Source organism: Rattus rattus, chromosome X (genome assembly GCF_011064425.1).
Source record: "Rattus rattus isolate New Zealand chromosome X, Rrattus_CSIRO_v1, whole genome shotgun sequence".
Classification (NCBI taxonomy): Eukaryota; Metazoa; Chordata; class Mammalia; order Rodentia; family Muridae; genus Rattus; species Rattus rattus.
Window position 1 is genome coordinate 100,639,314 of NC_046172.1, and position 12,201 is coordinate 100,651,514.

At 38.8% G+C, this 12,201-nt stretch overlaps 1 protein-coding gene across 1 annotated transcript in view; it reads left to right on the forward strand.

Annotated features, from left to right (window-relative positions):
- Positions 1-11,757, forward strand: part of LOC116888109 (cilia- and flagella-associated protein 47-like) — a 35,696-nt gene extending 23,939 nt beyond the window's left edge. The window contains exon 6 of the mRNA XM_032889466.1: positions 11,740-11,757. Within this exon, the coding sequence (XP_032745357.1) occupies positions 11,740-11,757 (18 nt within the window). The remainder of the gene's footprint in view (positions 1-11,739) is intronic.
- Positions 11,758-12,201: the final 444 nt, after the last annotated feature.

Below are 12,201 nucleotides of genomic sequence, written 5' to 3' on the forward strand. Positions count from 1 at the left end.
AGGGTTATTTGTCTCCCTGCGGTCTAACTTCTTGAGTTCTTTGTATATTTTGGATATAAGGCCTATATCTGTTGTAGGATTGGTAAAGATCTTTTCCCAATCTGTTGGTTGCCGTTTTGTCCTAACCACAGTGTCCTTTGCCTTACAGAAGCTTTGCAGTTTTATGAGATCCCATTTGTCGATTCTTGATCTTAGAGCATAAGCCATTGGTGTTTTGTTCAGGAAATTTTTTCCAGTGCCCATGTGTTCAAGATGCTTCCCCACTTTTTCTTCTATTAGTTTGAGTGTATCTGGTTTGATGTGGAGGGCCTTGATCCACTTGGACTTAAGCTTTGTACAGGGTGATAAGCATGGATCGATTTGCATTCTTCTACATGTTGACCTCCAGTTGAACCAGCAGCATTTGCTGAAAATGCTATCTTTTTTCCATTGGATGGTTTTGGCTCCTTTGTCACTTTTAATGAATGCTTCTATTTCTTTAGGAGGTATTTGGTTGTGTAGCTGGTTTATCTCTTCCTGATTTAACTGCAGTATCTGGTATCTGTCTAGGACATTGTCCATTTCCTGCAGATTTTCAAGTTTTATTGAATATAGGCTTTTATAGTAAGATCTGATGATTTTTTGAATTTCCTCTGTTTCTGTTGTTATGTCTCCCTTTTCATTTCTGATTGTGTTAATTTTGACACACTCTCTGTGTCCTCTGGTTAATCTGGCTAAGGGTTTATCTATCTTGTTGATTTTCTCAAAGAACCAGCTTTTGGTTCTGTTGATTCTTGTATAGTCCTTTTTGTTTCTATCTGGTTCATTTCAGCTCTGAGTTTGATTATTTCCTGCCCTCTACTCCTCCTGGGTGTATTTGCTTCTTTTTGTTCTAGAGATTTTAGGTGTGCTGTCAAGCTGCTGACATATGCTCTTTCCTGTTTCTTTCTGCAGGCACTCAGCGCTATGAGTTTTCCTCTTAGCACAGCTTTCATCGTGTCCCATAAGTTTGGGTATGTTGTACATTCATTTTCATTAAATTCTAAGAAGTCTTTTATTTCTTTCTTTATTTCTTCCTTGACCAGTTATTTCGAGTACAGTATTGTTCAACTTCCATGTATATGTGGGCATTCTTTCCTTATTGTTATTGAAGACCAGCTTTAGCATGTGGTGTTCTGATAGGATGCATGGGATTATTTCTATCTATCTGTATCTGTTGTGGCCTGTTTTATGACCGATTATATGGTCAATTTTGGAGAAAATACCATGTGATATTGAGAAGAAGTTATATCCTTTTGTTGTAGGATAGATTGTTCTATAAATATCTGGTAAATCCATTTGTTTCATGACTTCTCTTTGTCTATGTCTCTGTTTAAATTCTGTTTCCATGATCTGTCCATTGATGAGAATGGGATGTTGAAATCTCCTACTATTATTGTGTGAGGTTCAATGTGTGCTTTGATATTTAGTAAGGTTTCTTTTATGTATGTACGTGCCCTCATATTTGAAGCATAGTTATTTAGGATTGAGAGTTCATCTGGCTGGCTTTTTCCTTTGATGAATATGATTTATCCTTCCTTATTTTTTTGATGACTTTTGTTTGAAAATCGATTTTATTCTATATTAGAATGGCTACTCCAACTTGCTTCTTCAGACCACTTGCTTGGAAAGCAGTTTTCCATCCTTTTACTCTGAGGTGGTGTTGTCTTTGTCTCTGAGGTTTGTTTCCTGTAGGCAGCAGAATGCAGGGTCCTCATTGCATATCGTGTTTGTTAACCTGTGTTTTTCTATTGGGGAATTGAGTCCACCGATGTTGTGAGATATTAAGGAATAGTGATTGTTGCTTCCTGTTATGTTCGTTTTTGGATGTGAGATTATGTTTGTACTTATCTTCTCTTTGTTTTGTTGCAAAAACGATTAGTTTCTTGCTTTTCTAAGGTGTAGCTTTGCCTCCTAGTGTTTGGCTTTACCCTTTCTTAGCCTTTGTAGGACTGGATTTGTAGAAAGATATTGTGTAAATTTGGTTTTGTGGTGGAATGTCTAAGTTTCTCCATCTAAGTTAATTGAGAGTTTTGCAGGATACAGTAACCTGGGATGGCATTTGTGTTCTCTTAGTGTCTGTATGACATCTGTTCAGGATCTTCTGGCTTTCATAGTCTCTGGTGAGAAGTCTGGTGTAATTCTGATAGGTCTGCCTTTATATGTCACTTGACCTTTTTTCCCTTACTGCTTTTAATATTCTTTCTTTTTGTGTACATTTGGTATTTTGACTATTATATGACGGGAAGAGTTTCTGGTCCAATCTATTTGGAGTTCTGTAGGCTTCTTGTATGTTTATGGACATCTCTTTCTTTAGGTTAGGGAAGTTTTCTTCAATGATTTTGTTGAAGATATTTACTGGTCCTTTGAGTTGGGAGTCTTCACTCTCTTCTATATATATTATCCTTAGGTTTGATCTTCTCATTTTGTTCTGGATTTCCTGTATGCTTTGGACCAGTAGCTTTTTCCATTTTACATTATCTTTGACAGTTGTGTCAATGATGTCTATGGAATCTTCTGCTCCTGAGATTCTCTCTTCTATCTCCTGCATTCTGTTGGTGATGCTTGTATCTGCGGCTCCTTGTCTCTTCCTTTGGTTTTCTATATCCAGGGTTGTCTCCCTTTGTGCTGTCTTTATTACTTCTATTTCCATTTTTAATTCCTTCTCTTGTTTGATTGTGTTTTCCTGTAATTCTTTGAGGGACTTTTGCATTTCCTCTCTATAGGCTTCTGCTTGTTTATTTATGTTTTCCTGCGTTTCTCTAAGGGAGTTCTTTATGTCTTTCTTGAAGTCTTCCATCATCATGATCAAATGTGATTTTAAATCTAGACCTTGCTTTTCTGGTGTGTTTGGATATTCAGTGTTTTCTATGGTGGGAGAATTGGGTTCCTATGATGCCATGTAGTCTTGGTTTCTGTTGCTTGGGTTCCTGGGCTTGCCTCTTGTCATCACATTGTGTCTGGTGTTACCTTGTTCTGCTATTTCTGATAGTGGTTATACCATCCTATAGGCCTGTGTGTCTGGAGTGCTGTAGACCTGTTTGCCTGTTCTCTCTCAGCCAGTTATGGGAAAAGAGTGTTCTGCTTTCAGGCGTGTAGTCATTCCTGTCTACTTGCCTTCAGGTGTTCATGTGGGCATGTGTCCTGAGTCAACCAGGCAGGTCACTTGGAGCAGAAAAGTTGATCTTACTTCTGGTCTCGAGCCTGGAGTTGCTTCTCAGAGCCTGGTTTTTCACATCTTCGTGAGGGCAGCAACCAGAAGGATGTGCCCTGCCTTGTCTCAGGACCCTGTGCACAGGGGCCCCAGATGGCTCTAGGTGTTTTCCTCTAGAGTCAGAAATGTTTCTTCTATACCCATTATCCTTAGGTTTTATCTTCTTATTTTGTCCTGAATTTCCCGGATGTTTTGGGTTAGGAGCTTTATGTGTTTTGCATTTTTTGGTAGTTGTGTCAATGTTTTCTATGGTATCTTCTGTCCTGTGATTCTTTTCTATCTCTTGTATTCTATTGGTTGATACTTGCATTCATGTCTCCTAATATCTTTTCCAGGTTTTCTATATCCAGAGCGTCTCTCTTTGTGTTTTTGTTGTTGTTGTTGTTGTTTCTATTTCCATTTTTACTTCCTGATGGTTTTGTTCAATTCCTCCACCTGTTTGTTTATGTTCTCCTGTAATTCTTTAAGGAATTTTTGTGTTTCCTTTTTAAGGGCTTCTACCTCTTTACCTGTGTTGTCCTGTATTTCTTTAAGTGTGTTATTTATGTCTTTCTTAAAATCCTCTAACATCATCATGTGATGTCATTTGAAGTACAAACCTCTCAGTTTCTTTTCTGGTGTGTTGTGGTATCCAGGGCTTGCTGTGGTGGGAGAACTGGGTTCTGATGATGTCAGGTAACCTTGGTTTCTGTTGCCCAGGCTATTATACTTGCCTCTCACCATCTGGTTAACTCTGTTGTCAGCTAATTTTGCTGTCTCTGACAGTGGTTTGACCCTCCTGTAAGCCTGTATGTCAGCACTCCTGGGAGACTAACTCTCTCCTGAAGGATTTTGTGTACCCAGAGCTGTGACACAGTGTCAGCTTCAGGCATAGACAGAAACCAAAAGTATCCTGTCCCAGACTGCCCCTCTGTTCCTGTGTTCTGAAGTCTCTGGGCAGTTCCCTCTGAGAAGTGGTGGTCTCACCTGTGCTCTTGAGTGTGTCAGCCCTCCTGGAAGTCCAGCTATTTCCTGGTGGGAGCTGGGGACAGAGAGCTGTGGCACAGGTTCAGCTCTGGGAACACAGCTCTGGGCCCTCTTGGTTGTTAATCTTTCACTGGAACAGCTCCCAAGTGAAATTTGATTCCTTGGCCAATAAGCCTCTAGGAATTGTCATCTCTCTGTCTTTTCAGAAATGGGGCCACAAATGAATGGCACCTGGCATTTTTACATGGGCACTGTGAATTAAACCTAGATATCTCATTCTTTCATGTCAAATGTGTTCCCAGCTGAGATAATTGCTCAACCACCAAAGCAATGCTATTGAATATGAAATAGAATATCTGCGTGAAATTTAAAGTTTAGGCAATGTCATCTAGGTCATTGAATTGTAATATTTTAATGAACTCACATAATTACTTCATGTTGGTCTAATCAATGCATGGAATGCATATTCATTAAAACAAAGAATAGTATAAAGTTTATTTTTACAACTTACTGAATCATGTAATAAATAGTAAGTCTCCATTTATGTACCAGGCTCCATAATAGTGGTATAGATTCAGAATGAATAAATGTATTATCACCTTTGTTTTGTAAAAATTACATTACAGTATAGGAAAATAGAAAGAAATCAATGCATAGATCAGTGTGTTGGTGTTGATAGTATGCAAGTAATTGAAGAATCTATTTTAGAAATAAGATCATGGAGATTGTCCTAAGGAAGTGACATTTATGCTAAAATAAGATGAAAAATAATTTAACTATATTTTGGGCAAAATCACAATTCATACAAGGTCTATAAAAGGGCAAAGAGCTTGATGTATCCAACAAGTAAATATGAGAGTAGTTTGTATAAATTAAGTGATGGAAGAGAGGTCCAAATAAAGCTGAAGCTTAGGCAAATATCATATATGGTAATATAGAAACAATATAAGAGATATGAATTTTTATTTACTGAAAATGTCTTAGAAATCATTGGATAGTTTTAATTAAGTTTGATTAACTCACTATGTTTATAGGAAGGGACTCTGATCACTTTTATAGAATGAAATGATACAGAGAATCATTGGAAGGATGTTTTTGAAGTCTATCTGGCAGTAGTGCCAATGATAATGAAAAAGAGTCATATCAGAGAGCTATGTTGGAAATAGGATGTGTTTGGTAGTACAGTGAGTGTGGTGTGAGCAGGAAGAAAAGAAGGACAATGTCTTGTTTTGAGCAAATGAAAAGATTTTGGTGTGATCTACTGTGCTGTAGAATATTTCATGATAAGTGTGTTTAGGAGAATTGCAAAGAAATTTATTTTAGATCAATTTACCGAAGATGCTTGAGAGAACCTCTAACTCACTAGAAATTTCTACTTACTGTCCAAGATTTGGTGATTTAAGCCTATACTCAGACCATGAATTCATTGCTATTATATAACAAAAAACTTACTTTAACAGATGTATTTTTTTCAAGTTATATCTGGCAGTTCTTATTTCATTAATAGCAAAGCTATGCTTATACTGCATGCTTGTTTAGTATTACTTATTTCAAGCATTTCAGATTGCAATTAGAATTTAATCCAACTTTATGGGAGCTGATACGCCTGTGTTCATAGATAGAAGTGATTTGCTCAGATTTTATATATTACTAAGAGACAGTTGCAAGCTCTAGAAGAGTAAAAGTATATAATAAATATCTAGCTCTTCTACTTTTTTATCTTTAGTATTTTAGTGTGGTATGATATACACGCAAAAATTTCTAATCCAGGTGATTTTTAACTATACTATCCAGTAGTATTAAATATATGCACAGCATTGTGCAACTAGGAGTAGTATAAGCTTATAGAAAAGTTACATCAAATGAGCCAGAAAATCTTCATGAGTTCAACAAAACATGGCCACTGGGAACAGAATAAAACACAAATATGGGGCCAACAAGGACAGCTGAAAGCCAGTACGGAGGACTGACTTCAGGCCCGAGACCAGAGGTAAGACCAACTTTTCTGGTCCAAGTGACCTGCCTGGTGGACTCAGGACACACAAAGGCAAAATTCCTCTGGGACCAGGCACTTCCAGTTTCTAGCTGGCACCTGGACCTCAGTGATCCCGGCCCATAGCCCCCTGCTCCCAACCCCATGGGAGAGAGAGAAGATTACCTAGAAGTGTGGGCAATACTGAGACTACAGGGAAGGAGAAACTGCCACTTCTGCCCACCTTTGCCCACATCCTCTGCCCAAGAGGAAACTGTATAGTGCCTCAGCATGGGAAGATTGCAGCAGCCAAGCTGCAGGAGCCCTGTGGTCCAGCCTGCACCCGGATCTGAAAGTACCTGGTCAAAGAGCTCCCTGCACCCAAATCCCATGGGAGGGAGAGCTAGACCTTCAGAGGGGCAGACACGCCTGGGAAACCAGAGGAGACTACTCTGCCCAAATTTCTGACTCTAGAGGAACCCCCCCACCCCGTGCACAGAGACCTAGGAGAAGTAGGGGCAGACCCTTCTGGTTGCCACCCACAGGGACAGTTGAAAGCCAGTGGATTGGAACAACTACATGTCTGAGAGTAGAACACTCCGTTCACATAACTGGCTGAAGGAAAACAGGAAAACAGGTCTACAGCACTCCTGACACACAGGCGTATGGGAAGTTCAAGACACTGTCAGAAAAGGCAAAACAAGTTAACACCAGAGACAACCTGATGGCAAGAGGCAAGCACAGGAACCCAAGCAACAGAAACCAAGACTACATGGCATCATCAGAGCCGAATTCTCCCACCAAAGCAAACACGGAATATCCATACACACCAGAAAAGCAAGATCTAGATTTAATATCACATTTGTTCATGATAATGGAGGACTTTAAGAAAAACATAAAGAACTCCCTTAGAGAAATGCAGGAAAACACAAGTAAACAAGTAGAAGCCCTTAGAGAGGAAACACAAAATTCCCTGAAGGAATTACAGGAAAACACAATCAAACAGGTGAACGGTTTGAAAATGGAAATAGAAAGAATAAAGAAAGGACAAAGGGAGACAACCCTGGATATAGAAAACTTAAGGAAGAGACAAGGAGCTGTAGATACAAGCATCACCAACAGAATAAACGAGATAGAAGAGAGAATCTCAGGGGCAGAAGATTCCATAGAAATCATTGACTCAACTGTCAAAGATAATGTAAAATGGAAAAAGCTACTGGCCCAAACCATACAGGAAATCCAGGACAAAATGAGAAGATCAAACCTAAGTATAATAGGCAGAAGAGAGTGAAGATTCCCAACACAAAGGACCAGTAAATATCTTCAACGTAATCATAGAAGAGAACTCCAAATAGATAAGACCAGAAAAGAAACTCCTCCCATCACTTAATAGTCAAAACACCAAAATGTACAAAACAAGGAAAGAATATTAAAAGCAGTAAGGGAAACAGGTCAAGTAACCTATAAAGGCAGAATTATCAGAATCACACCACACTTCTCACCAGAGCCTACGAAAGCCAGAAGATCCTGGACAGATGTCATACAGACCCTAAGAGAACACAAATGCCAGCCCAGGTTACTGTATCCTGCAAAACTCTCAATTAACATAGATGGAGAAACCAAGATATTCCAGGACAAAACCAGATTTACACAATATCTTTCTACAAATCCAGCTGTACAAAGGATAGTAAATGGTAAAGCCCAACACAAGGAGGCAAGCTATACCCCAGAATAAGCAAGAAACTAATCGTTTTGCAACAAAAGAAAGAGAAGACAAGCACACAAACATAATCTCACTTCCAAATACGAAGATAACAGGAAGTAGCATTCACTTTTTCTTAATATGTCTCAATATCAATGGACTCAATTCCCCAGTAAAAAGACACAGATTAACATACTGGATATGTAAAGAGGACCCAGCGTTTGGCTGGCTATAGGAAACACACCTCAGAGACAAAAACAGACACTGCCTCAGAGCAAAGGGCTGGAAAACCACTTTCCAAGCAAATGGTCAGAAGAAGCGAGCTGGAGTAGCCATTCTAACATTGAAAAAAATCGACTTTCAGCCAAAAGTCTTCAAGAAAGATAAGGAAGGTCATTTCATATTCATCAAAGGAAAAATCCAAAAGATGAACTCTCAATCCAAAATATATATGCTCTAAATAGGAGAACACTACATACATAAAAGAAACCTTACTAAAGCTCAAATCACACATTGCACCTCACACAATGAGAGTAGGATATTTCAACACCCCACTCTCATCAATGGACAGATCATGGATACAGAAATTAAACAGAGATATAGACAGACTAACAGAAGTTATGAACCAAATGGTATTAACAGATATTTATAGAACATTCAATCCAAAAACAAAAGGATATAACTTCTTCTCACTGCCTCCTGGTACTTTCTCCCAAATTGACCATATAATCGGTCAAAAACCAGGCCACAACAGATACAGAAAGTTAGGAATAATCCCATATGTCCAGTCAGATCACCACGGGCTAAGGCTGGTCTTCAATAACCAAAAGGAAAGAATGCCTACATATATGTGGAAGTTTAAGAAATTAGAGAAACATGTATGTATATTTTCTATCATCCTATCTATCTATCTATCTATCTATCTATCTATCTATCTATCTATCTATCTTTCTAATCATTTATACCTGTGCCATGTGAGAACTCAGTGGACACTTCCACACTAAATACCAGCACCTTAATCTCAAACATGATAACCTCCAATCCTGTGAAATATAAACGTCTTTCCTTTATAAATCACTTTTTATAGTTTAAGAGGAGGGATTATTATCTGGAACACACAAAGAAGTCTTGCAACTCAATAGCAAAAGATCAAATACCTTGGCTAAAATTAACTAATTAAACAATTGTTTGGACAGTCAGGCTAACAGTCCTGGCTGGTCGGAGACTTGCTATTTGGATCACCTTGGATTCCAATCGGCAGCTCTCTGCTTCTTGCTTCCAGGTGCGAAGACTATGAGCATCCTGGTTCTTAGCCTCATTTCTTTTAAGATATAGGAAAATAGGCAGAAAATCTATGGACTAAAGTGCCTGATAATACTGCTGCTGAAATTGGGGGAAAAATAACAGTAGTTGGAGCTTTGAACCTGTACAGCATATGCTCTTCTTAATTCTTAATTCTTAATTCAGACACTAATATGTCAGACAAACAAACAGCATCCTTATGCACAGTTCAAGGAAGCTTAGGAGTATTTTATCCACAGATTCAAAACTTCCTGATATATTTTAATAATACTCACATTAAAATAACTATTTAGATCTAGATAATAATGGCTAACAGTTTTGATATTATAATATGATATTTGATCCTGGAGATTCTTAATTAATGGCCTTTCTGAGCTGTTCCAAACTGCTGAAGATTGTTGTCTAGACCAGTACTCAATTCGCATCTATATCAGATGACAAGAATAAGGCTCCTACCTTGGAGACAGACATCTTATAATATTCAATGTATGCTCTTACATTCACAAAATGTGACACTTGGCCAACAGGAGAGTCTGTGAATGAAAATTCTTCAAAGAAGCTATGTCTGGCTGTGAACAAGACACTTCTGGGAGGAGCCTGTGTCTGTGGACACTGATGGACTGATTGGAATTCAGTAATGTGGAGAGACTGGGATTTTCTAGGCTCAGAGGCTAACTGCTTTATTGTGGGCTAGTTTTAGTCTCCTGGAAGAGCCATTCCTTGCCCCATGCTGTATCTAAACTAACAGAATAATAATAAACATAAATCTGTTAGAAGCTATTAACTTAGCAGAAAACTTGCTTCCGCTAATCCAAGAGCTAAGAATGTCATCAGATAATACTTTAGGCCTATAAAAAAGCTTGCCCCACAATCTGCCATCCTGCCTGCAAGATATGCTAGGGCAATGGTGGCACAAAACTTGTGGAAATAACCAACCAATGCCTGCTTTGGGGTGTAATCTGATGTAGATGCAAATTGAGTAGTGGTCGAGACAACAATCTTCAGCAGTTTGGAATAGCTCATAAAGGCCATTAATAAAGAATCTCCAGGATCAATATCATATCACAATGATGTACCTGTCTTTCTGATATATCCACCAATGTACATTTTTTTGTTTTTCTGTGGTTTTGTATTTATTTATACATTAAATATAATAAGACAAATCAAAAATTGTCACATCGAATTTGGACACAAAAAGCCAGCGAGAGAAAAGAGCCCAAGAAAAGGCATAGAAATCAGAGACCCACTTATTTGCATACCCAAGAATCCAATGAAAGCACAAAACTGAAAGCTATAGATAACCTAGTGCAGGCCCTGTGTATGCTGCTTCGGTCTCTGTGAGTTGGTGAGAGCTTTGCTCATGTTGGTTTAGAGGCCCTTGTTTTCTTCATTCCCCTTGGTTCATACAGTATTTGTGTCTCCTCTTCCAAGGGGCTCCCTGAGCTGGGAGGGGAGGGATTTTCTGAAGACATCCCATTTAGGGCTGAGTGTTCCAAGGTCTCTCTCTCACTCTGTGTCTGGTTATGCGTCTCTATTTATTTCCATCTCCTGCAGAAGAAAGCGTTGTTGATGGCTGAATAAGGCACTGCTCCATGAGTGTAGGAGAATATTATGAAGATTCATTTTATCACAGTGTTTTGTTTTGTTTTTTAAAACCAGTATATTTGGTTTTACCTTAGGTTCCCGGGCTCTCTAGCCTCTGGATCTTGGTCACTCAAGCAGGGTTAGGTATGGGTTCCACTTTGTGGGGTGCGTCTTAAGTCAAATCAGGCATTGGTTGGTTATTCCCACAAGTTTTGCGCCACATTGGCCTAGCTTATCTTACACCGGATGGCAGTGTAGACCAAAGGATTTGTGACTAGCTTGGTGTTTACCGTTCTCCTTCAGAAATGTGTGGAATACCTTCCTGTACCGGAGACTTGGTGTGGTTTTATTTTTTCTTTTCTTTTATTGGATACTTTCTATATTTATATTTCAAATGTTATCCCCCTTCCTGGTTTCTACTCCAGAAACTTCCTGTCTCATCCCCTTCCTCATGCTACCACCAATGTATTTTAAGGTTGGCTTGATTTATGACATTTTCAGTTCTATAAAACTATAGAAACCCTGAGTTGGAACAAGAATTTGCGGTAACCTAAATCTGTGTTCTCAGGCCATGGTTAGTCAACATACCTCCAGAACAAACTTCTCATTCCTTTAAAAATGACAATGTTTACACTAAATACAACAGGTACTTTTAAAAAGGGTGGTGAAGTTGAGCATAATGGGTCTCATGTAGAGTAGCCTTAAAGGGTCATTAAGGAAAATCTTCTAGTCAAGAGTCTTTTGCCTGGGTAGAAACTTAACAGCATTTTGACAGGGTCAGTGACCTGGTAAGGAGACCATCCCACTGAAAGCAGAGACCACTCCTAGAAACAGGGGTTCATTTTAAGCCATGCAAAAGAGATAGGCAGGACAATTATTTCTTTAACGACATAGTATACTTTTCCTTCCTAGAATTTTTGGTCAGCCAATCTTTCTAAATCATCAGATGTGACTTTTCTTTTTTCTGACTCTTTCTTTCAGATGCTGCTCAGGACCTAAGTAAGCTTTGATTGGTAAGTTTGGGCTTTCTTACTCTTTCTGGAAAACCCCCATCCTCATTATGCAGATATAGCTTCTCACCACATGGTGGACCTCCATACCTGCTTAACTCAAACAGCATGGCTATGTTTTTTCTCTCTCCCTGTGGACAGATGCTGAGATTTACAGTTTACATTGCCTGCCTTTTTTAAACTTGCAGTAAAATTCTCCTTGATTTTATGTTTGAGTCTATTCTTTATTAATAGATCTAAGACGCCCCCAAAGGGCCTGATTTCCCCAGTATTCCATGAAGGGCTTCCTCAAAATTTCAGTGACATCTGAGGAAGCAGAAGGAGCAGAATTGGTTCAAGTTCAAGAATAACCTGTTCTACACATGAGTATTCGGCTTTCCAGGGCTAATTACAGAGATCCTGTATTTAACAAAAAAGGTTTAATGAAGAAGAG